The sequence below is a fragment of the Lissotriton helveticus genome, chromosome 12 (assembly GCF_964261635.1).
Source record: "Lissotriton helveticus chromosome 12, aLisHel1.1, whole genome shotgun sequence".
Lineage (NCBI taxonomy): Eukaryota > Metazoa > Chordata > Amphibia > Caudata > Salamandridae > Lissotriton > Lissotriton helveticus.
The window spans coordinates 567985008-568011690 of NC_136073.1; the positions used below are offsets into that span (position 1 = coordinate 567985008).

General features: G+C 45.1%; 1 protein-coding gene across 1 annotated transcript in view; it reads left to right on the plus strand.

Moving 5' to 3' along the window:
• The window catches only part of MATCAP1 (microtubule associated tyrosine carboxypeptidase 1), a 247986-nt gene that overhangs the window by 79174 nt on the left and 142129 nt on the right, over positions 1-26683 (plus strand). The window contains exons 3-4 of the mRNA XM_078669490.1: positions 23013-23156; positions 23887-24019. Coding sequence (XP_078525616.1) covers positions 23013-23156; positions 23887-24019 — 277 coding nt within the window. The remainder of the gene's footprint in view (positions 1-23012; positions 23157-23886; positions 24020-26683) is intronic.

The window sequence follows — 26683 nt, forward strand, 5'->3', positions numbered from 1 at the left end:
AATAACTCCCTGATATTCTAATTGTTCAAGGATTTCCGCGACGGAAGCTTTGGCTTCACGCCGAATGGGATATTGAGGTTGAGGCTGCGGCTGAGACCGCAACGGAATTTCGTGGCAAGGGGATAATTTGTCCCAACCACATTGGTTACGGTACAGAGCCGGTGCGAGAGCCCGAGCCCACTCTTCTGCAAAATGCTGCGCATGCTCTTTCGAGACAGTGTTCGCGAAACTGGGGAGGATTACCTCCTCTCCTCGTGGCGCCGCGAGCACAAAATGTGGGGGCCAGTCAGCCTCCGAAAGCAAAATATCATACGTAGAAGACAGATTTTCCCAAAACACCCCTTTCACGGTACGCTGTATGTCACCTTCAATTAACAGGACAATTTCATAAAGTCTTTCAGGGGGAGCGAGTCTCGTATCGGCTGTTTCAATCACAACGTAGACATCAGTCGCTGTCACCCTCAGTAGTGGACGCAGCGCCTCTCTGACTATGGTAATCTCCGCCGCGCTGTCCAGCAAGGTTAGAGCCCACGTCAGATTCCGAAGCCGCGTTCTCACTATCTGTGGCATATCGATGCGCTGTCAAGGCTGCGACTTTCTTTTTCGCAAACTGCGGTCTTTTCGGCGTAGAATCCTCCTGCTTCGCTGCGCCTTCAATCTGGCGGGGCTGGCCACGTCCCTGTTGGCCACCACGTCCCCTACCGCCTCCTCCTCCACCGGTCTTTGGGGCCGATGAGTCCTGAAAGGAACGAGGAGAGCGTTGATCAGAAACCTGAAATCGATCAGGTGATTTAATCATCGCGCGATCGCGCAAATCATAAACTTTTTCTGTCGGCGCAGGAACTTGTGGTGCAGGATAAGAATCCTGAGTCTGCTTTTGTTGCTTCCCCTGTGTCTGTTTTTTAGGCCAATTTTGTTTTTTGGACTTGGGTTGGACATCCGCCGCAGCAGACTGTCCTTGTGGTTGTTTTTTCTCCTTGACTGGAAAATATTTCAGACCTCTACTTGTGCGGCCAATAGTTTTATATGCAGCCACAACTATCTTCGCTAACTGTCGGGGTTTATCGGCATCGGGCAGAGCAGCCAAAGCATTCGACACCTGAAAGTTCACCGCATCTCCTTTAATATTGGAGAGTATGAGATCGCTTACAATCTCAAAAGAACCACACAGGCGCAAACCCAATTCAACCGCTGCCTCCGGTCCGTGATCATCCTGAACACGCTTAACGATCTCAGGCAGTGCGGACATGGACGGGGTGCCGAAACACCTCGTATAAACGGCCGCAAAAGTTTTTCCCCAGCTTTCACAGTCAACGAGCTCAGGAGTTAAATCCTTTGGTAAAGTGATCGTCAACATTCTATGTTTATCAGCAGGAGTAGAATTTGGAAACACAGCCTCCAGTTGGTCAAACTTCTCTACAAGCCAGAAAGGGAAGTCATCGTTATCAACGGGACGCTGACCAAAAACCGAATTTACCATAACCGGATTCAGGCGTAAACCGCCACGGTCCGTTTGAACGGCCGCACCCCCCTGGGGACCTCCCGGGAGATGTCGACCTATGTATTGCACTAATGCACGAATCACAGCAATCGAGACAACGTGTAGTCTACGAATATCCACAAGGGGACAAGCGCCGTGATTCGGGTGCGGGGTGAATCCACCCAAAGCAGGCCAATTAGTACCTGGAATGGAAAGTGGACCTAACCTCGCAGCTGACAAAGAGTGGGGGAGGGCGCCATCAAACCAAACGCGATGCTGCCAATGATCAATAGGTATCTCCAGTGCCCTGTACGGTGTATATTCAGCCGGTACAGGGGAGGGTGTGTAGGCGTGGAACAAACCAGAAGTTGCGTCCACTGCCGGAAACGTTACCCATGAGTAAAACAGTTCGAATGGGTACGCCGGATCTGCACACACCACTAAAATCACAGCCATGCCCTCCAACGGGACCTGGTATGTCTGTAGATGGGTGCGCACCGCAATGCGACTATGCTGCACAATGGCCACAGCCACAGCCATGATTTCACCAGAACTACTGAAAAACAATGTTAACTTCGTAGCACAACTGGGTAGTAATTCAAGGAAACCGTTTAGAAAGATTCAAGCTTGAAAAAGACCTATTTAAAAAAACAGGTAGGTTTCACCGACACCACCGTTTTCCGGAAACGACAGTGAAGGGGTTAAGGTTTGAATGATATACTACTCGAGTGCCATGATATAAGACCACCAACGTATGGGCGCCATGTAGCAGGGTTTCTGTTCTCCCACAGAACTGTGCACAGAGGATTGAAACCTCAGCGAATTAGGGTGATCCAAAACTCACCTTAGTACCCAACAAACCCCTTACCGAGCTAGCAACAGTGTCTCATTGGTCATAACCAACTCCCAATGTTTAGACAAACCAGAACATGAACTTACAAACCTCAGGTTACGTGGAACACATGAGCACTCTTTCGTTATACAATCATTTCAAACCAGAACATGGAGTAAAGAAGAACACGTGAGCATTTGAAATGTTTATTTACTAATGCCGTCTTCTCAGGCGCAGTATCTTAGATAATACAAGTAAACATATTATCAGAAACAAGGTTACAAGCATAGTTACTAGTCCATAGAAAGCGAACGGTGACAGCATGTTACCATGCTGTAAATTAATAAGGGTTAACAACACTTATTTCTCACCCTCCCTAACTCGCATATTATATTAATAGCTAAGAAGGTCTCTTTGGGTTGAATTAGGGCGGGCCCATACCTCAGGATCCTAGAATGAAGAGATCACATCAGCATACACCAGCTCTCTCTGCATGCGAACAGCATCAAGTGTGTTTTTGTGCTTCGAGCAAAGCAATATATAAAACCCGCCTCAAACTCAAAGTTGGCAGAAGCTGCACTTATGTTATGTCTATGAAGGCGCGAAGATCAGACCTCATAACAATTCTGTATCGTGTTGTTCCTGAAGCTTCAGCACTCTCTGTACAGACATAGTTTATTAAGCAAAGCTGATATCAGAGTAATAACATATTATTCTCATACAAACCACAACGAACTACTAGGTTGAAAGCTAAATCAACAATTAAGTGTCGTGTGCAGAAGCAGCAAAAGGAAAAATGGCGTTTAAACATTTAATGAGCCTATGCTAACTTAACACATTATAAAGATATACAGTAGCTATATGACAGGCCCAAATTCCTTCTTTTCTATTCTATTCTATTCTATTCTTTATTTGATAAAGCGCAAAACAGCTGCCCCAGCAATGAGGCGTCCCGGCGCTAAAGAAATCACAACCCTAACCTATAGGCGCAGAAGTGAAGGGAGTTACGGGGAGGGGAATAGGTAGGTTTTAATAGCTTTCCGGAAGGTGGATAAGCTTTCTATAGAGCGAATGTTAAAAGGTAGATCGTTCCATAGCTTGGCTCCTAAAACTCTAAAGGAGCGGCCGCCCATGCGGCAGAGTTTAGTGCGAGGGACGCATAAGAGATGTTGGTTAGAGGATCGCAGATTGCGTGGTGGGACATAAGGGGTGAGAAGCGGACGCAGCGGTGTAGGACTGTCAATTTTAAGGATTTTAAAAGTCATGATGAGGGCTTTGAATCTAATCCTAGAGTCAACAGGTAGCCAATGTAGTTTGTGGATAGTAGCTCTGGCCGAACATCTACGAGGAAGGCCGACCAGGGCTCTTGCCGCGGAGTTTTGTACACGTTGCAGCCGTGCTATCTCTCCTTTGTTAGCGCCTAGGAGGAGAACATTGGCGTAATCCAATCTTCACCGCAATCTTTTCCCTGACTAGATCCCCAATCTTTGGAATCCAGACAGGTCTTGCTGGGACAGGTGTTTTTTCTTCAGTGGTCGTTGGCTTTTGTCTTGTGTTGCTTAGACTTCTTCTTATTTCATTTAAGTCCTGTAAAGCAGCCAAACGGTCTTTAATTTCAAAAGGTTTTTGTTCCACCACTGAAGTGTGACGATCAAGATCCTGGATTATCATTCTAGTACCAAACAGTAATTCATATGGTGTGATTCCACCCAGAGAATTTCTTGGCAGATTATTAAGACTAAGGCGGACACTTATTAGATGTTTGACCCACCCATCACCCGAGCTTAATACCCTAGCTGTTATAGATTGCTTTATGTCACGTTTTTTCTTTCCACTACCGCATTTCCCTCAGGATGGAATGGACTTGAGTACCGCAATGCAACGACCAAGCTGGCCATGGCCTCTTTGTAAGCTCGAGAGCTAAACGCAGGACCCTGGTCAGAATGTAGCGTGCCGATTGCGTATGTGCCGATAAAGACTCGCAAATCTTTTATAACAGTTCGGGCGTCAGCCGAGTGCTGAGGCCACATATAAATGAATCTTGTGCATGAATCCACTGCGACCATTATATATTTATAGTTGCCATCCCTCTGTAAGGGACCACAGTGGTCCAGGTAAACACACGCTAACGGTTTATCTGAAATTAGAAGGGGCGTCTGTGCAGGCCGTTTTACGTTTGAAACTTTCATTTTTGGGCAGATTTCACATTCTAGAACATAGTTTCTAGTTTGTTTCCTCATGCGCGGCCACCAATATCTCTGTTTTAATAATGATACTGTGGTTGAAACTCCTGCGTGTGCACATGCTAACCCTTCATGTGCTGCTAAGATGAGTCCTAACCTATGTTCCATGTTTGGAATTGCCCTATCCCCCACTCCAGGGATTCGAGCAAACTGAACATTATTTGCATCCATTATATATGAGTACTTTACTGGAAAGCCTTTTGGGAGTGTCTTACCACTGTCTTTTACTGAAGCGGTGACAGCTTGCATTATTTCGCTGTCTATTTTTGTTTTTGAACGAGTGATTGCAGCTACGGAAGCCGTTTGCACAGCTGCCTTCGCGGCTTCATCAGCCAATGAATTCCCTGCAACGTGAACGCCATCACGCTGATGACTCAGTGTATGGATCACGTGAGTCTTTTGTAGTTCTTTCTGTAATAGAACTACTTGTTCCCAAACCATTTTATGCTTAATTGTGCCACCTTTTGGGTCTTTGAAACCGTTTTGAACCCAGTTCTGCAGATATTCATTGTAAGACTGGACGCAGTAATACAAATCGCACACTATGAGTGTGGGGAATTCGCGATCGGTATTTTCAAGCGCCATCTTGAAAGCCTGTAGTTCAGCTCACTGAGCTGTACAATCTCCGAGTGATTGAGTTTTTGTGACCATAGGTCGAAATTTACCTTCGTGCCAGCGACCTTTAACAATCGCGCACGCAGCACTATAGGCTTGTTTACCCCCAATTGCGGGCTGTGCTGATGCATCTGTATAAATTATACATCTGTAATGTTCTAGAGGCAGAATCTCAGTGGGCAGAGGACATTCGTGTTCGTATTGTAGAAATTCTTGTGTTTTTAAGTAGGGGTCAAAAACGTATTCAACGTCTTTTGCAGTAAGATAATTAACCCATTGTATCCATCTTGGATGTAAAGCCTTAGCATTGGGAATGCTTGCTTTTGTCACTGCCTCTAAGGCAGGTACAGGTGTAACAATCATTATGCGTTTACCCTGCGCGAGGGCTCTCTCTTTTGCTACTGCAGTTTGAACCGCTGTCAGAATCTTTTCTGTAGAAGTTAATTTAATTTCAGCTTGTGTGTACAAGTGTGATTTGCAAGCTATTGGAACCTTTTCACCTTCATTAAAGGTTAGGTATGTGAATCCGCATCTCCCTGGGATGATTCGAATCACAAGGTTGCGCATATTGTCGCGTGTCTGTAACTGTGTTTTTGCTAACATGTCTGTTTGCACTGAGCACAAAATTTCTGTGTTTTTGAGTCCAATTAGTTGGTTTTAAATCCGGTTTTATTAATTCGTAGAGAGGTTTAACCCTTTCTGCGTAATTTAGAACACAAGTTCTTCCAAAATTCAGGAAACCTAGAATTGACTGTAAGTTTTTCCGCGTTTTTGGAGGTTGGAGCACCGCACATTTCTCTAGAAAGTTTGCTGCTAGGCTTTTGCCTTCACTTGAAAGTTTGTATCCTAAAAATAGGACGTTGAGGTGAGCAATTCGTGATTTCTAAAAATTTAAGTTGTACCCTTCAGAAGCGAACCCAAGTATTATGGTGTTCACTCTTTTCAAGTGCACGTCCAAATCATCGTCTGTAAGATAGATGTCATTGACATAAGATAATGCCTCATCATCGTACGTTTGTAGTAACTCTGTTACTCTGGCTGAAAATAACCCTGGACTATTCTTGAATCCCTGGGAGAGACGGCAACATTGTCACTGTGTCCCCATAATTGAGAAAGTGGTCAAGTTCCAGCTTTCTGGTGCAGTGTTTTGACAGAAGAAACCGTTAGAAATATCTAATGTGGTTTTATATTTTTTCCGCACAATGTTATTCATCAGTGCTACACTGTGTGCATTTTGTACTGCAAATGTTTTGCAACAAGAGTTTAAGGGTCTGTAGTCCAAAACTAGACGATATGTATTGTCTGGCTTGGAGACAAAACAAAGGATTGTTCATAGATGAGGTGCATGTTTTAAACACCCCTTGGTATTCAAGTTGATTTAAAATCTCCCTGACCTGTTTTTTAGCTTCCTGTTTAACAGGATATTGCCTTTGCATTGTTGGTTGAGTTTTTAACTGGATTTTATGATGAGGAGAATCCTCATCCCATCCTACGTAATTTTTGTATAATGCTGGAGCCTGGGCTACAGCCCATTTTCTGGCATAGGTGTATTTTTTATGAAGTGGAATGTGATTTAAAAAGGCTGGCATAATTATCTCTTCGCCATGTGGGCACTCCCTGACAAATTCAGGTGGCCAGTCTTGTTCAGCTAGAAGAATGTCATAACCCTTAGATAACTAGAAAAATAAAAGCACTCTTTTGGGAGAAGCTATGTCCCCCTCCATCCGGAGTGTTACTTCATATAACTTATGGGGTACACTAACCCTGGTGTCAGCAGTTTCAACTTGAATGCATTCATTCAAGTCCACTGTTTCCAGATGATCCTTCAGGATCTTGCGAGCTATGGTCACTTCTGCTGCGCTGTCTAGCATTGTCTGGGCCCACTCCCCGTTCTTGAGTTGTGTCCTCAAGATCCTCGGCATGTCTGATCTTTACACTTGCTACCTTCTTTTTGGTGAATTGAGTTTTCTTATTTTTTGGAACGTGCTGTTCGTCTTTGGACTTCACGCGTTCTTCCTTTTGTTCTGATCGTCCTCTTCTTTCGGATTTCTGCGTTGAAGTCTGAAAGGTACGAGAGGAACGTGTATCAGTATCTTGATATCTATCAGGTTTTTTCAAATTATCCCTATTCCTGAGGTTATCCCTCTTTTCAGAGGGCTCCTGTTGACTCAGAACGCTTCTCTTTAGGAGGTGTCTGTTTAGTGTTTTCCCACTTCTTTTTAGTAGTAGTGAGATTATTTTTAATAAAACCTTTTTCAGGATTTTCAGTTAGTTGGGGTTTTACTGGTTTCCCACCCAAACTATCTCTACCTAGTTCTTCATAGGATTTTTCAATAATTCTTGCAAGTTCATATGGTTGCTCTGTTATATCAGTTTCTTTTAGTTTTTAGCAGATTGCCACGGATGCTGCTTCACCTTTTATGTTGGCTAATAGTATAGCCGAGACCTGTTTGAAATCTTTTACTAACTTCATACCAAGATTTAAGGCAGGTTCTGGTCCGTATTCATTTTGAATCTGTCTTAGGACGTCTGGTATTACCGCCATAGATGGAACACCATGTGTTTTTGTGTAGATTGAAGCAAAGACTGTACCCCAAGTGTCACAGTCCTCCACGTATGGTGCGATCCCCATTGGTAAACAGATTGTTAGAATCCTGTGTTTCTCATGAGGTGTACTATTGGGAAATACTGCCTCTATTTGAGTAATTTTTGGAGCTTACCAGAATGGAATTTGTTCCCGTTTTGCGGGTAAATTTCCAATAACTGATTGTATAGTCTGTGGTGTAATTTTGTTTGTGTTCCCCTGATGAGGGGTGTGCTGTGGAATCCTTCTAGCAGGTTGGACTGTTAAAGTCCGCATGACGTATTGAACCAACTGTCTATGTATTTTAATTAACTTTTTTATTTGAGCCAACAGTTCTGGACCTGCCTTGTGCTCAATGTCAGGATGTGGTGTATAGCTGGCTAGTACCGGCCATGTTGCTCCTGGTCTACCTAGTGGACCGAGCCTGGTAATGTGATTTTAATGTTGTAGGGCACCTTTAAACCAGAGCTGATGCTCTTGGTAAGTTAGGGGAATTTCAACGTCCTCGAAAGGAACATATTCCACTGGATGTTCCTCTATCTTATAGAAGTGGAACACATGTGTTGTTGGATTTGCTTGTAGAAAGATACTCCATGAATAGAATACCTCTGTCTGCCGATATTCATGTGCCTCTATAACAAATATTACTCTACCACCTCTGGGTGATAGACCATTTTCTACACGTTTTATAGCTATAGTTTTCCTTAAGTTTACAGGGATGAGTATAGAATGCGGGTCATCCTGTTGGAGACTTGTGTTGTCTAATACTGCCTGAGCTGCTGCAGCAGCTCTCTCCCTTTTGTCGTCACTCTCAGTCATTTTGTTGACCGAAAGTTTTGCAGAGCAAGTTTCAAGGAAACAAAGATAAGGTGCACAATATTTTTGGAACACTGTATCCTTCAACGTTGAACAAACCAAAAACTAATACATAGGATTTTCGTCCTACTCAGTTTTGGCGGATATTATATCCTTTTACCCACTCCAGACGTCTATTGGAGTATTTTACGGGAAAAAGGGGTCTGTGTGAAAAGCACGACTGAGTTACTCTAGTATCTAGCATTAAATTATCGCCTAACCAAACGTTGGGCGCCATGTGGTGTAGTTCCTATATTCCCAATAGGCCCTGCGCATTGGAATAACATATACTATAGATTAGACGTAGGACTGAGGTCGACTAGGTCTCTATCGAATATATTAGACTTAATTGTGAGTGCCAGCTAGCTCAGAGGTCACTAGAAACTTTCTCGAATAAACAAGAAGGGATGAGTTTCTGACAACCGTTTAAAACATGACAACTTTGTTTCCCGAGATAAAAACGTATCTTCAGAGTCGTGGAAACAATAGATAGTTATTTCACTCAGTCAATCGTGCATGCTTCGTTTCACCAGAGGTGCAGAGAAATAGAGAGACAGGAGTTTTCAATAAAAGTATTTATTGAACAGTCTTCTTTCTCATGCAGAGGAAATGAACTGCTACAATCCTAATACTGGTTGCAAAGTACAATGCATACAGTACGAAGAGTATTATAAAATAATACTGTAAAAGCATGATATGGTTTTTAAGCCACATAAAATAACATAGAATACATACATTAATAAATAAAGACTAAAAGTACTCAACTGGTGCTTCTAAAATACGCCTACACCGGTGTACCTAACCTAGGTCTAGTACAAGGGAAGAAGTAAGTGAGGTGTAGCTTAGTTCCAGTATTATTTTGCCAAGAACCTATCCAAGATTTCTCTAGGGGGCTAATCAGCTCCGTACCTTGGTTTTAGAACGAAGGAGGTCTGGTATCTCTCTCTCAGGACTCGATTTCCCAACAACCCGCAAGAGTAGCTTGGAAACACTGGAGCTGGATTTCTCGGCAAGAGAAAATACAGCGTCTTTCTCAGTGCGCCTGCTGGAGGGTCGGCTTCCTTCAGCACTTGCTGCGGCGTGCTGTGTCGTGTAGGTAGATAGTCGAACTGCTCCAAACCACTGTGTGTTTGTCTGGGCAAGTGTCGGCATATTTATACCTTGAAGGTGCCTTGTTTGACGTAAGGTTGGACATAATAACGTCATCAAAGACTCAGTTCTTTGAAAACTCCATGAGTTCTTGGATAAATCAATATTCAAGCAAGGGAAAGTCCCTGTTTGCTGAAGTCGGGTTTTTCCAAGAAATCGTTGTGGATTTTCGGAACTAGAGGAAGTAGCCATGCTGTATTTGGACTGCATCGGCTAAGTCTAAATATGGTTATGATTTCTATGCCTATATAAGGATAGGGTGATTTATACCTATATATGGGCATGAATCGGGAAAATTACACTAGGGTCCTAAATTCATATACAACACTGCCATGGCTAACTTCACGATCATGGTTGTGATGCAGATCGTGTGTATATTTATATAACTGGACCTCGTGGCAGCCGCCTGTAGAGTACATGTAACTCCTACCCGTGTCCCGCGAGTGTGGCTTTTTACCATGGCTAACTTCACGATCTTGCCTGTAATTCAGATTGTGAGATTGTGAGTATCAATTTTGGATACACAAGGGAATTGGGCCCCAGTGGGCGTGTGGGCCACGTTTTTGCCATGTAATGTAGGCCAACTCATTGCAAATGTCTTATGGGTCAGTATGGGGTTGGATGAACTTGTGATGGGTGAGCACTGGAAGTTAGAGTTAGCTAATACAGTGACGTTAGGCCATCAATGGTGTAGGATGTTAGGAGTTCAGAGGTGCACACTCATAGCTTCATCTGCATTCAGACCGTTAGGTGTCTTGGAGTCTAGTGAGATGATATACCTAGATTCTAATCTTCTGAGGGCTAGTTGTCTGTTTCCACCCCTAGCATTTTTCTTGACACTATCTATGACAAAGTACTTCAGGTCTTATGCCCCCCTGCCATGGTGTGTGTTGATGTGGCGTGCTACCGGTTATGCAGGATCGTCATTCCTGATTGCACGCAGGTGATGCAATATCCTTACATGGACAGGGTGTATGGTGCTCCCTATGTATTTTTTGTTGCAGGTGCATTGCAAAACATAAACTGCACAATCTGTCTTGCAGGTAAAGTTCTCTCTGATCTCTAAAAGAGTTTTTCTGAGGGTAAGTGGTACTTTGCTTGTGTTGATGCCATGCCTACAGGCTTTGCACTTAGTGCATTTATGAAAGCCATTTGTACTTTTGAGCCAAAGGGTGCTCTTCTCTTTTTGTGGCGTATTGGACACCAACTCTTGCTTTATTGATTTAGCCCGTCTGAATGTCAGTTGGGGTAATTTGGCACATGTAGGTCCTTTGGTGGGGTCGCTACGTACAACTGGCCAGTGTCTGTACAAGATCTTGCGTAATTGTGTGTGGAATGCATTGTAGATTGTGATCAATGTCGGTGTATCACCTGTTGGTGTTTTCACAGGTTGCTCATTTTGTTTAAAAATAAATTCTTCTCTAATTTTAGTAGAGCATTTCTGCTCTGCCTTAGTCAGGGTTTTGTTCTTGCACCCCCTGTCTTGTAGTCTGTTAAAGAGCTCTTTCTTGAATGTTTAAAGGCTTTCTTTTGTACTGCAGTTATGCTTCATTCTGAGGCATTCTGCATAAAGGATACTTGAAATGAGGCTACTGGGGTGGAAACTCTCAGCATGCAAAATGGTATTACCAGAAGTAGGTTTCCTGTATGTTTTAGATTGTACCTTATTGTTGCTGACGTACAGTTCTAAGTCTAGGAAGACAATGGATTATTTGCTGGTGGTGCAAGTGAACTGGAGATTGAGTGCGTTCTGGTTAAGCTCAACTGCAAATTCTTTCGCACTTTCCTCATTGCCCTTCCATAATACGAAAATGTTGTCAATGTAGCGACTGTATAGTGCCACATTTCCTGACATTTGTGTGTGGTGTGTCTTCATGAGTACTTGCTCATCCCCCAGCCCATATGCAAATTAGCATAGCTGGGGCGAAGCAAGTACCCATGGCTGTGCCCTGTGTTTGCTTGTACAGGAGTTTATGAAACATGAATGTGTTATTTTCTAGACACCACTCAGTCATTTTCAGCAACATCAAGGTATGTTGGTAAAGCCCAATATCTCTGGTACCTAGATAATGTTTGATAGCATTCAAGCCATCCCTATGCCTAATGCTCGTATACATGCTTTGTACATCAAGGGTGACAAAGAGATAATCATTGTGCCAACTCAAGTCATACATTTTCGCCAGGAAATCACCACTGTCTTTGATGTACGCTGGGAGACTTTGTACATGTGGCTGGAGGAAAAAGTCTATGAACTTGCTTGTATTCTCAAAGTCCGCCGATTGCCGATACGATCGGTCTTCACGGTGGACATTGCTCATTTTTGTGTATCTTCGGGATTAGGTAGAGTTGGGGTGTCACCGGATAATTGTTTTTTAAAAATCAAACTCTTTTTTTCCCAATGAGCCCTGCTATTTTCCAATCGTATAGATTTTTATGATATCGTTCTTGGATATTGGCAATGTTGGTGGCACTGATTCTTACATAGCAATTTCTGTCTGCTAGCTGGGACATTGCCTCTCTATTGTACATCTCTAGGGGCCAGAGGACTACATTTCCCCCTTTGACTGACCAGCGTATCATGATGTCATTCCGGTATTTGATTTTTTTCTACACAGTTTCGTATTCCGTTCTCTGGTTCTCATTTTGGTGAAGTTGTTGCTACTTTCCACAGCCAATTCCTTTAGGTCTTTGATTACTTTGTCCGAGAAGATATCGATATTGTCTTTGGGCATAAGTGGACAGAATACTGATCTCGGTTTGAATTGAGTTTGAGATGTCATTTGAATGTTTATGCCCGCATGGATATCTGCTTCTCCAGTGCTCGTGAGTTCTGTTCCTTCACAGTTGTCCATTTCAGCCATTTCCCTGATAAATTCCATGTCTGCCACATTCCAATTGTTTGACGTATTGCATGTTGTTTCACCATCATTTAAGTTGCTGGCTTTGTCATGTGTATTAAAAAAGTACTTTCGTAATTTGAGTCTCTGTATGAACTGGTGCAGATCTATACGTGTCTGAGTGTAATCAAAGTTAGTTACTTTACAGTAGGACAAGCCTAGTGTAAGCGTTTGTTCTTCTTTTGGTGTTAGAGCCATATCAGATAGGTTGATTACTTTTTAAAAAATTTTTTTTTACTTCGGTTGTATCTTTCATCGCCGTCTGTTCTTTCTGTATGTTTGTTTCCCTGTCTTTTGATTTGTGCTTGCCCCATCTCCTGTCTTTCCGCCTTCTGCTCCTTGATTTGTTGGTTTGTTTGGATTCTGCTCCTGTCGCGGTTGCCTTGGCCTGAGACTCATTAGACGGTCCTCCTGTGAAAAAAAAAATTCTTGAACGGGTGTGGGGACTTTGCGCGCTTGGGTCGTCCCTCCCGCATTTCAGGGTCAGATTCGGCTTCGGAGCTGACATCGGATTCATATATATATTACCTACTGGCGGTCGCCAGTAGGTAGTTATAGTTACAGTGGTTATAGTGGCAGCCATCTTGTGGCTCGGTAGAAGCGAGCCACCAGAAAACAGAGAAACAAAGGTATAAAACACGAGAAGGGGGCAGGGTAGAAACACCTTGACCCCCTAGGCCTGCTCAGGGGGTCCCAGAAGGACCCCCAAGGCCCAAAAAAGATTTTTTTTTTATTTCTGCACATTTGCACAGTGGTGCAGGGAGTGGGCGGTGTCTGATGTGTCAAGTGTGTAAACGCGCCCTGTGGCGTGTTTTAAGTTGGGGGATTAAGTCCCCTTGAATCCAACTTGCCCACTAGGTACCTCCAGTATGCACCAGGGAGCTATGTTGCAGAGAGGTGCTCCAAGACCACACCCCCTTTTTACACCACTCTGCAATGCAGCTCTGTGGCGCTTACTGGAGGTACCTGGTGGGCTAGTTGGCCCCCAGGGACAATCAGGACTCAAGGGGAATTAATCCACCAACTTAAAACATGCCGCACAGTTGTGAAGGGAAGGGCCGGGGCCTGACATAGCAAGTGTGCAAACGCACCCCCTGGCACATTGTAAGTTTGGGGATTAAGTCCTTCCAGTATGCGCCAGGGAGCTGCGTTGCATAGAGGTGTTAAGTGGCCATACATGCTCCTTTTTACACCTCTCTGCAACGCAGCTCTGTGGTGCTTACTGGAGGTAGCTGGTGGGTTAGTTGGCTCCTAGGGACCCTCAGGACTCAAGGGGATTTAATCCCCCAATTTACAAAGCTCCAGGGGGCGTGTTTGCACAGTAGTGCAGGGAGGGGGCATGGCCTGATGTGACAAGTGTGCAAACGTGCCCTGTGGCGCATTTTAAATTGGGGGATTAAGTCCCCTTGAATCCTTAGGGTCCCTGTGGGCCAACTAACCCATCAGGTACGTCCAGTAAGCGCCACAGAGTTGCGTTGAAAAGAGGTGTAAAAAGGATCGTGGCCTCGGACCACCTCTCTGCAATGCAGCTCTGTGGTGCTTACTGGAGGTACTTGGTAGGCTAGTTGGCCCCCAGGGACCGTCAGGATTTAAAGGGAATTAATCCCCCAAATTAAAACCCGCCAGGGGGCGCATTTGCACAGTGGTGAAGGGAGGGGCGGGCCTGCTATGACATGTGTGTACTTATGCAATGACTCTGCCAAAACCCAAACACTTGTACATTCACCATGCACTTTCCTTGCCGCACTCTAATCATCCAGTTACTACCCATGCTTTCATGCAATGTCTCATGCACTGCTACAATACCCTGAGCAATACCCATGCAGTCCAGCCATCGCCCTGTCACTACCCATGCACTCCTCCAATCACCCAGCAAGCACCATGTACCTATCCAATCACTCCACCAAAACACAGCCACTTATAAATTCACCATGCACTGTCCTTGCAGTACTCATCATCCAATCAATACCCATGCACTTATGCAATGAACCAGGCACTAACACATGCACTGCTACAATCCTCTGAGCACTACCCATGCAGCCCAGCCATCGCCCTGTCAGTACCCAAGCACTCTTTCAATCACTCAGCCAGTACCATGTACTTATCCAGTCACTCCACCAAAACTCAAACACTTATAAATTCACCATGCACTGTCCTTGCAGCCAGTTCCAGTTTCAAATCTTTATTTCGATCGATTGATCATAAAAGATGTACAAATTATCTCACATTGTTTAAAACCCAAATACAAAAGGAAAAAAAGAGAAAAAAGAAAAGAAGGATAAACATGTTATTCTAAAATACATTGATAGGTAAAATCAACTTTAAGAGCCATTTCAATTAATCAAGGGCAAGAAAAATTATTAAGGGACTCCACCTCCCTTTACCAGTCTAGTGCGAACATGCCACATTGCAGTTAAAAATTTTGCCATGGAAAAGACAATCAATGGGGATAAGTCAGTTTTTAGAACTCGATATGCGGGTAACAGTGTTCTGAACCCCAGATTTTTAAGGATGGGGACAAGCCAGTATTTTCTACTTTTCCTGTAAGCTCCGCGTGTGAATACTACATGAACCTCGTTCTCCTCAGACTGGGCACATACCGGGCATGTCCCTTTTCCAGACTCGCCGGACCATGTTTTTGTGAAGGACCCGAGGGGAAGAGTCCCGTACCTCCACTGTAGAAATAACTTTCTTGTAAGGGGCGGAGTTATATCGTTCAGAACAACTTCCAGATTATAGGAATCTTTGTTTTTAATGAACTGGGATGATAAGGATCCCTCACAAGTGCCCTCCAGAGCCCGTGCAAGCATGTGGTCATAATATGCTCTGGACAGCATTTTCCTTGAGATTCTTGTACAGGCATTTTCCGGGTCTAACCACAGTTCTGGCATTCTGAGAGTTTCACAGATCCTCCTGATGTAGGTTAGCCAGGGCATGTTGGCAGCATTAGGTAATGTTAAAAATTCCTGGACCTCAGTTCTGTAAATAGTAAGATCCTGGCTACTCCAGAGGCGACGCCAAAAAGTTAGCGGTTTGAGGCCAAGTTCCTCTGTAATAGGCCTCACGCCCAGATCCAATCTCAGAGGTAGTAGTGGCGTGCCTGAGGGGAGAGCTGTCAGCTGCCTAAGGAATTTATTTTCTGTAATTAGGAGGCTTTGTGGTTGTAGGTGACCCCAGAGCTCACCCCCATAAGTGACTGCCCCCCTTGCCTGGACTTTATAGATCTGCAATGCAGGACCTAGAGGGCGATGGGATGATTTGCTGGCCATTCTTAGAATGCCCCCGCCTTCTGGGATAGTTTCATGTTAACTTTTGTTTGGTGTGCCCCCCATGTCAGATGTTGATTCAATGTCATCCCCAGGTACTCAAATGTGTACACCCTTTCCAAGCTTACCGGGCCTAGCATGGGATTAGGGCGATTGGAGGGCAAGGGGTTTAGAATCATAAATTTAGTTTTCTGGGGGTTTACTTCGAGACCCCTTGCAGCGCAGAAGTCCAGAAAGCCATCTAACACTCGCTGGATGCCCATTGGCGATCTGGACAGCAGCAGGGTGTCATCCGCAAACATTATTGCGGGCACCCTGCTGCCGCACAGTTTCGGGGCGTCGATGTTGGCTATCCTTGTCAGGTGCTCGATCACCCCGTTCACAAAGAGGCAAAACAGGGTCGGTGCAAGCACACAACCCTGCCTCACCCCCCTGCGAACGGGGAATCTTTCGGTTAGTTTACCGCTTCTCCCGCACCTGACACGTGCAAAGTTATTATGGTGTAGTTTCATCAGGACTGCCAGAATGTCCTCTGGGACACCCAACTCCGCCATAACCCTCCACAGTTTCTGTCTAGGAACCAGGTCGAAGGCGGCACGCAGATCCACGAAAACCGTGTACAGCGCGCCGCCCTCGACCAGTGCAGTTCTCCAGTACATGAGATTCAGTCTAAATATCTGATCCACTGTGGAGACCCCCCTCCTGAAACCCGCCTGGTACGGGCTCAGGGTACCCATGTCCTCCAGCCATTTCTGGAGCTGGTCCAACATCAGCCTACCGAAGAGCTTCTGAGATACGTCGATAAGGCTGATGGGACGATAGTTGGCTGGGAGCAGAGGGGATCCCTTTTTAAATATTGGGACCACCTCTGCTCCCTGCCAAGTATCCGGAATCTCCATTCCACCCAGAACCGCATTAAATACCAGCATGATAGGGGGCCCATATCCCTGGCTCCTGCTTATAAAGGTCACATTCCACCCAGAACCGCATTAAATACCAGCATGATAGGGGGCCCATATCCCTGGCTCCTGCTTATAAAGGTCACCTGGTACCCCATCGAGGCCAGGAGCTTTGCCCGTTGCCAACCCTCCAATGGCTGCCCGAACTTCTTTTTCAGTGAAGGGTTCGCCCTCCGGGGCATTCGGTAGGGTAAAGGGGATACATCCCAGGGCCTCGTCCTCAGGTGCATATAGGGATTGGTAGTGGTTTTGCCACACACTCGGGGCAATGTTGGGTTCGATTGCCGAGGGGAGATCTTCCGAACCATGATTAACTATGCGCCAGAATTTGCGGGAGTCTCTGGTGGCTAATGCACCCATGAGTTTCTCCTAATAGTGTTGGTCCCATTCGGCCTTGGCGTTTACCAGGAGTTTCTTGTATGCCCCTCTCCTGGCATGGATTTCCTCCTTACTTCGGCCCTCCTTGACAGCGAGCAAAAGATTTTGTTTGGAGTTTCGACATGTGGCGTTGTACCAAGACTTTTTGTGTATCCTGCTAGTTCTACCTGCTCCCTTTAGGAAAAGATCCAATTCCAAAGTGTTAATTAGATCTTCATGTATTTACCCTAGCTGTTTTCTATTTTCTCCATTGCTAGATTCTTCCCCTAAGGCAAAGGCCTTTTCCAACGTTGGGATTATTTTAGCATAGAGCCTAGGTAACTTATCGCTACGCGAGACCAAATTTCCCCACTTCACTCTCCTTCGGTTATTCTCAAGAAGTAGCCCTGATTTTGCCCTTTGTTCTTCCTGTCCCATGTCCTCATTGCCTAGCATGGCATATTCGAGCTCCAGGGCGTTGTGGTCGCTGTCCATTCTATCTATTATCTTAAAATCGATAACTCGTGCCCAGGATGACAATTGAACTAAGACATAATCCAATCGAGATTCACTTCCTACCTTATTAAAGGTACATTTACTTGGATTGTCTGATTTGGTGCGCCCGTTACACGCCCTGAGACCATAGTTGAGTGTGAGGGCGGTTATCTGTAGGGCGAGGGGGGTCCATGCCCTAGGTGGGGGTGACTCCGGAGCCGGTACCAACCATCTTGAATCCTCCTCTAGGGAGGGTCCATCAAGTAGGCCGGGCAGCGGCTCGTAATGGGAGTTCAAATCCCCTCCAACCAAATAATGGGAATCCCTTGGCATTTGGCTCAAAAAGATGGAGAGTTCCTCAATCGTGGTAGATTCCCTTGTTATGGGTACTGGTCTCGAATAGACATTTATTATTACCATTTTGTTAGAATTTGGCCATTCCAACAAAACCGCCAGTATATCGTCCGAGTCCACAGTTAAGGAGCTGGCCTTGCAGCCCAAGTGGGAAGCTACCCAAATAGCCAGTCCTCCGGATGGTCGACCCCGACCACCCCATTTTGCGGGTTTTGAGAATACTGCAAAGCCCTGGCAAGTGTGCTCCTCTCTGGCCCAAGTTTCCTGGAACAGCCAGATATTTTTTGAGTTAAAGTTAATGAAGGAAACCCACTCGTCGCAGTCCAGTTTATTACCCGGCCCGGCAACATTCCATGAGATCAGGGTCAATGGGGGTGGCATTATAGGATGTTGAAGGATGTGGTTCACCTCATTTATTGCCAAATTTACCATAAGGTGGTCTGGTACTTCCCCCTCGCCTGCCTCAAAAATCATACTGCTGTTGGACTGGTCTACTGTAGGATCTGCTTGATCTTGTGAATATACGGGGTCCTTCGGTGGGGATGGCTTTTCCCGCAGGAGCGTGGTATGTCCAGGGGTATTGTTTTCCTCCTCACTGTCCTCTATAGATTCTAATTGGAACTGCCCTATGCTATTCATCCTGGGTTGTCAATCGACTGTCTCAAGGCTACTATACCTATTAAAGGTAGGAAAATAAGCTGGCTGGTAGTTTCGATGTGGCCTCGGAACTTCTCTCACTTCTCCCCTCCATCTGCTCCCCCTCCTGTTGGGAAATTCCCAGGCCTCTTCATCATCATATATGGATGGATGTTCATGCCCCCTTCTCCTATTGTTGTAGGCGTCCCTCCTGCCTCCAGTTTTAATCTCCCATTCCCCCCCATTTCCAGGTGGTACCCCCATCTCTGTTCATCAATTGCGTATACGCTTGAAGGATAAAAGAATGACAGGGGGAGGGACTGAATGATATTCTCTTGTTCATGGTGGGGCCAACTACAGATGTATGAGGCTGTCGTGGGATCGCGAAAACTGACCAGGACACAGTCCCAGCCGATCGTTTTCCTCATGTTACCTACCCAGGTGGCCCTTCTCACCATGAGAATGTCACTAGATGTACCAGGTGGCAGAGGTCTATGTTTGAATAGCCAATCAATAACCTTATTTTTAAGGGAGGGCATCGTCTCAATAGTAGTGGGTTTTAACTCAGGTACCCCCACAAGGATTACTGTGTAAGGGGACGCCTCTGGTGGTAGGTTCACAGTTCTGTGTGTGTTGTTTTTCCTATTATCTGGGGGTTGCTGGTCACTCTGTGGGTTTTCCGGAGGGTTAGTATTATTTTTTGGATGGGTGGTTGTATTTAATACAGGGGGTGGGGGCGGTTGGGTGTGTGTGGGCTGGCTAATTGAATTTTCTTTGGCCACGAGCTGGGGAATCTTGATTTCACTGGGGTTTTGTTTCATGTTTTGGCTAGTCAATGTGCCTTTTTTCTTTGTTGTGTTTGCGGTTATTAACTCCTGGGGTTTATTAGAGATTGATTCTGGCCCCCTTTAGCTCTCTTTGTTTCTAATTTTAGGCTGTCTGCCAACTGCACTGTGGATTTTTCGACATTAACCAGCCTGGCTTCGATTTTTATCAGGCGAGCTTCTAGGGGGCTTAAGAGAGACCTCATGAGTGCACCTATATCTGCCAATGTGATATCATCAGAGGAGGATTGCAGTGTGGTATTATTAAAGTTAGGTGATTGGTCTAGTCGTGCAGTGTCAGTGAGTGGAACCTCTGGTCTATCCTCGCATAGGTTGCCCACACTACTATCCCCCACCCTTAAAGTATTCCTTGCGGAAGTAGATTTTGGGGTTTTTGCCTTTCTCCCTCCCTTAGTTCCCTTAGTAGACTCTCCTATCTTCCCTTTTTGAATGGCTCCTTCCTTAGCCCCCCTTGTGAGACCTGGGACATTCTCAACAGTGGTGATTAAAACCGAATCGAGGCGAGGGGTTGTGGTTGTGACTTGTGGTGTTTGACCCGTTGGGAAGGTCAACAAGCTCATGTCATCAAGATCGGAATTAGTGTTTGAGTGGTTGGCCCCTGAAGCCCCGTTAATGGATTCATTGGCCAGAGGCCCTCCCTCTGGTGTTTTAGCCAGGGCCAGTGGGCCTATCGATGATCTCCGTACCCAATCAATTTCCTGGGAAATACGTCTTTCAAGCCCTTCAATGTCCTCTATCAATAGTGATCCCACCTTAACAAAATAGTTATCAAGTGTACCTTTAGCTGCTCCTGCCACAGCCAGTGTCGATTTGCTCCTTGTTTCCCTAGTACACATTTTGGGTCCCGTGTACTTGAGCCGGGAGTATAAAAATCCAAGGGGGGTGGCCTGGTCCGGGTCTCTGCCGTCCTCGAACGGCCTCAAACGGCCCGCCCTTTGCCCGGGCTTCGCCCCGCGCGCGTCCCGCGTGCGCGTAGGACGCTTTGTGATTATAACGGGAGGTGGGCGGGAAGAGGACCAGCTGCGGCGAGTCAAGAGACGCTATGCCCGCTGGTCCTCGCAGTCCCGCAAGGGCGGAAAGCGTTTCCGGCAGCTCCTCACGCAAGCGGTGAATCCCCGATGACGTTGGCCTCGAGCGGCTCCCGCGCAGCGGGGGCTGGGAGGAGTGGGTGAAGAGGTGGTGAAGAGGTGGATTGGGGAGCAGGAACACCTAGCCAGGAAACAGTTCAAAAACTCGTCGACCCTCTCTCAGCGGCAAGCGCTGAGGACCCTGCCCGCAGCTCTTTTAATCCAGGCGGGAGGGGGGGCGGGAAGAGGACCAGCTGCGGCGAGTCAAGAGACGCTACGCCCGCTGGTCCTCGCAGTCCCGCAAGGGCGGAAAGCGTCTCCGGCAGCTCCTCACGCAAGCGGTGAATCCCCGATGACGTTGGCCTCGAGCGGCTCCCGCGCAGGGGGGGCCGCGAGGAGTGGGTGAAGAGGTGGTGAAGAGGTGGATTGGGGAGCAGGAACACCTAGCCAGGAAACAGTTCAAAAACTCGTCGACCCTCTCTCAGCGGCAAGCACTCTAATCATCCAGTCACTACCCATGTACTCATGCAATGACCCAGGCACTAACTCAAGGCATATACAGAGGAGGTCATGCTAATTACAGGGGTACCCCAACACATAGTGTTCCCTGGTGTATATAGGTGTTTTCACTGTATTCTAAGTGTCTTTTAGCAAAGCACTGGCTCCGGTCCTGGTTAGTCAGAGTCAGTTACCACCAGTACCCATCAGTAAAAAGTTGGGGGCACAGGAAGACTTTTTGCTCCTCTGTTGGTTCTTTCTACACATCTCTTGCTTCTTCTTGCACTTTTGTTCGTCTTCCTGGACTTCTGTTGACTCTTTCAGTATTTGTCTCGCTTCTTTCTGCGCTTTTCTTCCTCTTTCTTCACATATCCTACCTTTTGTAGGCATAGTTAGAAATATGAATTTAAAAAAACATTGAAATTCACTGACAAAACCATAGGTTTCATGGACGTTATAGTTAGAAATTAGCATTTAAAAAACCTTTGAAATTCACTGAAAAAACATAGGTTTCAGGGATGTTATAGTTACAAATTAGCATTTAAAAACCTTTGAAATTCACTAAAAAAACATACATTTCAGGGATGTTATAGTTACAAATTAGCATTTAAAAAACCTTTGAAATTCATCAGTGATTTCACTGACCATGTCATGAAGATGTAATATGTGACGTCATCAGCAGTGCATTGCGGGGACGCGAGTTATAGTTAGCTCAACTAACTATAACGGCGGAATTTCTATGGTTTTGTACGAGTGAAATGTCCAACTAACTATAACGTCCCTAAAACCTATGTTTGTTTCAGTGAAAGAAAATAAAATATATATATATATATATATATATATATATATATATATATATATATATATATATATATAACTTCTTTTTAGTCACTGTTTCAATTGATTGTGAGACTAGTAGAATGTAAAAAGTGACACAAGTGGGTATCTGGTGTCCTTAAGGTGCATTCCGTTGCGCTGGGCCATTTACTGTACTACACTTTTTGAAGATCATTTGTCATGTGTTGGTGTCTCTAGGGCAGTGTGAGTGAAGTCAGTCTGTTTCATAGGTAGAATTTTGCTATCTTAGATTTTCAGTCTGCTTCTTAACATGTACGCAATAGTTCTTACCATTTTGACTTCTGTGGCCCCCCATTTATTCATTACTAGAGTCTGGGGACCCCCCACTGAAACATTATTCGAACTCTGGGACTCTGGGAACTCTGGGACCCGCACTGAGGCAGTATTGGAATCCTGAAATTGCGGTATAAGCAATTTTGATGACTTGAAAAGCAAAACAATCCGCAAAAATCACCCATACTATATTTTCTGTTCAATACACTTGTATTGCTCCCATGAATCATTTGGTAATACCAACTTTTATTTTAGCCTCCAATTTCAAATTCCTTCACATTTATAGAACATTTAAAATGTTTACATTTTACTTCTCTATTTATGTACACTTTAGCATGCTATTAATATTATTTAATTTTCTAAGCAGCAGCGGACCCCCTGAGTATGTGTCGCGGTCTCCCAGGGTTCCCTGGGCCGCAGGTTGGAAACCACTGATTCTGGCGCATTGTTCATGAAACGTGATAATTACTTTCACATTCAGACCTTTATTGTGTTAATATTTAACTTGATATAAAAAGACAACACAGCAATTTTACATGTTCATCGCTATGGAAACTATGACCTGATGTAGTCCCATGTGAAATAGTAAGCTAATCTTTTTTTATCACCTTTATTGTGGAGGAGTGGGCGGTGCAAGTGTTAACAGATCAGTTTACATTCATGCGAAGTACTTTGTGTATGAAATCTGGAGCATTCTGTCTCTTCCACTGCTTGTCACTCAGTCTGACCTCTCTGCTTTGTCCACACAGGCTATCCGTATCCTACATGCAGTCCTTCAAAAATATGGAACTTATGAAAGTTTTGAAGTCGCCACGGGAGGGACCGGACTGAGCAAGTGTCAGATCTGGACCAATATTAGGAAGTACATGTTGAAGGAGGGCTGTACTGGCGAGGTATGGCCTTTTACTTCCTCTGTGCCTTTAAAATGTCCTCTAGTGGGAATGGAGTGCCTTCTCCATCGATTTGGTTAGTCATTGGACTGTTGAAGGCAGGGTGAGTTCACTTCCCTTGTCCCATCTGCCCTCTTCACCGCTTACTTTGCAAGGTGTTTTGTAGCTGAGCTCTCATTTGTCGGTCAATGTTTGCGGCCTCTTACGTTTATAAGTTTTGTTGCAGGGTTCGTGAAGACTTCTGACTTTACAGATTATTTGTATTTGTTCTGATGGTGCTCAGTAGGAACTGGACAAAAGATGCTAACTCTTGCTGCTGTGTGGCTCCTCAAAGCTAGAATTTGCTTTTCATCTTCCCAGGAAGCATTCTTTTAAGCGACCACCATACTGATTTCCTTCCCTGGAAGGATCTTTTCATTCTCTGAGTCTCTATTCTCATGAATTCTTAATTTCGCTGTGACAGCACAAACATGGAGTAGTTGCTTGTTCAGGAGCACCATGATGGGTGTCCTTGGGACATATCTTTATTGTCACCCTTTAATCCTCTCTTCTGCAGTGGCTTATACTTGTGGCTGCTTATTCTTTTCCCTTCTATCTTCCTCTCAACCGTGCTGCTTTGTTTCTCTGTCTTTATGGTTGTAGGCTGTACCTTTAACCTTTGTCGCTATTTCTTGCTCATGGCTGGTGATGGGATGTGTTCTTATTTTCTGTCTTGCTTTTCTTCTTTTGGCAGATTGTGGTGCAGCTCACAGAGGATCTTCTCTCGCAGGCTGTGATGATGGTTGAGAACAGTCGTCCCACCTTGACCATTAACCTGTCAGGCGCTCGCCAGTACTGGCTGGAAGGGATGCTGCGCCATGAGATAGGTCAGAAGCTATTCAGCACATATTGGTGGAAGGGTGATGCTAGGGAAGAGGTGGCGGGAATGCTTTAACTGAAAGTAGATGAAATCCTGCCATGAAGAAGGCCAGCTCATTGGCAGTGGTATCTGTGGCGTGATGCAGAATGACAGCCCGCATTACATAATGTGCAGAGGGCACATTAAGATTCCTGCCATCCTTAATCTGACTGGAAGCACGAGTGCTACTGGGTCAGGCCACCTCACAAATATGGAAAGACTTTTTAGCTGATAATGATTCCCTTAGGGGTGAGGGGTACTTTCTACATTTAGGGGGCTGTTGTCCCTACTTGTTGGCCCATGATAAATGAAAGGAGATAGAATTGGGTTTTTTAGGTCATCTTTTGTCATGTAAGGTAGGGGGCATAGAAAAGATGGTTCAACCAGTGCTTCTTTTTCTACTGCAAGCTTGCAGAAATGGGAATCCCACTAAAAATGCTCCGTTCTTTCAGCAACTATTGCACTGAAATCCCTACACTTGCATCAAGCAGCACATTTCATCTTCAGTCATAGGCAGAGTTAACTTTGCAATTCAGTCAGACTAAGTATTAGAGTAGTGAGTTTGAGCCTCTTTTAGGTGTACGCTTGACCAGTATAGTCTTCCCTGACGTTCTGACCAGCCTGGTCTTTTGTAACTTTGTGGAAACCTTTGTAAAGCGCTCTGATACCTCCGGGTCTAGCCAGCGCTATATAAAACTCAAAAAATAAATAAAATAAATAAATGTTACCCTATAATTTCCTGCATACGTTATACCTCTGCATGCACAGATGACACCAAAAGTAAAGCTTGCCAATAATCAAACCTTACAGTTCAGACACTACTTTATTTTGTAGCGGTGGTTGAACTCCATTTATATATACAAACATCAAACTGACTTCTGCCACAAAGACCTAGGTCCATGGAACAATACAGTAAATTACTGGATGGTTTGGGCCCAAAGAAACCTGCTTCCTGTAGTTGTCACACGTGTACATATGTTCGCAATGGGCAATGAAACTCTCTTATTCCTAACACAGTCCCTTTAAAACACATTCGCTAAATCTGGGTATAGAAACATAAAAACCCCAGCTTCTTGATAATGTGTGAATCACTCATCTGGGACTTTGATCAATTGACAGAAATTTCCTTCACTCAATTCAGTGGCTGCTAGAATCCTAACACCCTGTTTTGGGGTGATTTTTTTTTTAATAAGGATTGGGAAAACATCTATGCAAAATAAAACTCCAGACTAACCATGATCTCATTACAACAACGCATACTGTTCTTTAACCACGTTGGGGATGGCGTTTGTAGCTGATAATGATCCTAAAAAACTATTTCATACGAAAGCTCATTTAGGCCATTGCTTGGACCTGCTTGCATATCTTTTTTCACAGTCCACAGCACAATCTCAATTCACTATAGAGTATCAAGTAGTCAGGAATCCAGTATAGAATCGTCTAGGTTCTGGCCTCCTAAGGCAATTTAGTGTGGCTGATTGCTATCAAAATGCCCAAATCACTTGAATGAACCTAAATAAGGCACATGTTTAGTCCCTGTATTCGTGAAAGGAAAATCAAATCTCTCTGGTACACAGAAATTCTGTTGTAAAAAAATATACCGTGCCTTCTTGGAGAAACTATGGTTTATGACAAAGCACATCTGGCCGCTCTACATTCTCTAGAAAATACATCGGTAAAAAGTAAATTATCTAAACAAACACGAACTGGGAATGGCAGAAACTGTAAAGCCCTTGCTGTACTAAATAGTGCAGTGGTATGGCCATCTGATATGAGTGCACTGTCTTTTCTAGAGAAAGCTCAGCGACAACTGGAGAAAAAGGTACCCCAATATCAATTCTGCATGATCAATATGACAACTACCTCTTCCAACTTACTCACCATATCTCTTGGTGTACTCTTCTCCTTCCTTAACAACATGAAATCTGCTCAATATTTCACACCCCTGTTTTTCTCAAGTCTGAAAAGATTTATATTCAAATCTGTTTTATTTTGAACACAGCGTTAAGCCTACAACCTCTTGCCGAGGCCGGCCGCGCATTATGTATCTCTTCGAGTTCAGTGCCAGAGCGGTCGGGAAGAAAGCTTTAACACAGCGCCTCGCCTACAACCCTCCCAGGAGGGCCGGCCGCATGGCTTAGGGGTGCCGTGGCCAAAGGCTTGCCATACTCAGGAGTGTATTCGCTTTGGCAAGTAGGATATGTGGAGGGCGGATAGCCCAACTGTCTCTAATAGCCCAACGGGGCACAACCATCTCAAGGGGAGATAAGTGCCAGGGTGGCAAGTAGGAAGAGAGAGAGTAGGAAAGACGGAGAGGCCTAAGAGCAGACAAAGCGGAGGGGGGGGGAGATGGAATGGCGGGTACCGGCAGCATGACGGAGGGTAGGACGCAGGGGGCCGCGCGTGTGTGTAATCGCAGCTGTGGTGTGTATGGTGATCAGGGATGCAATCTGGTCGGGTCTCTAGGGACAAGTGCGTCCTCGAATAGGTGCAAAGCGCGGAGTCTAGTGGGCATGTGTCGCGCATATTCCACAGAACAGAGATGACGCACCAAGGGCTCCCAAACCGCCTTGAAGCGCACATCTCGCGCCTGTAGACGCGCTGTAAGTAGCTCCATCGCTAGGACCTGCCA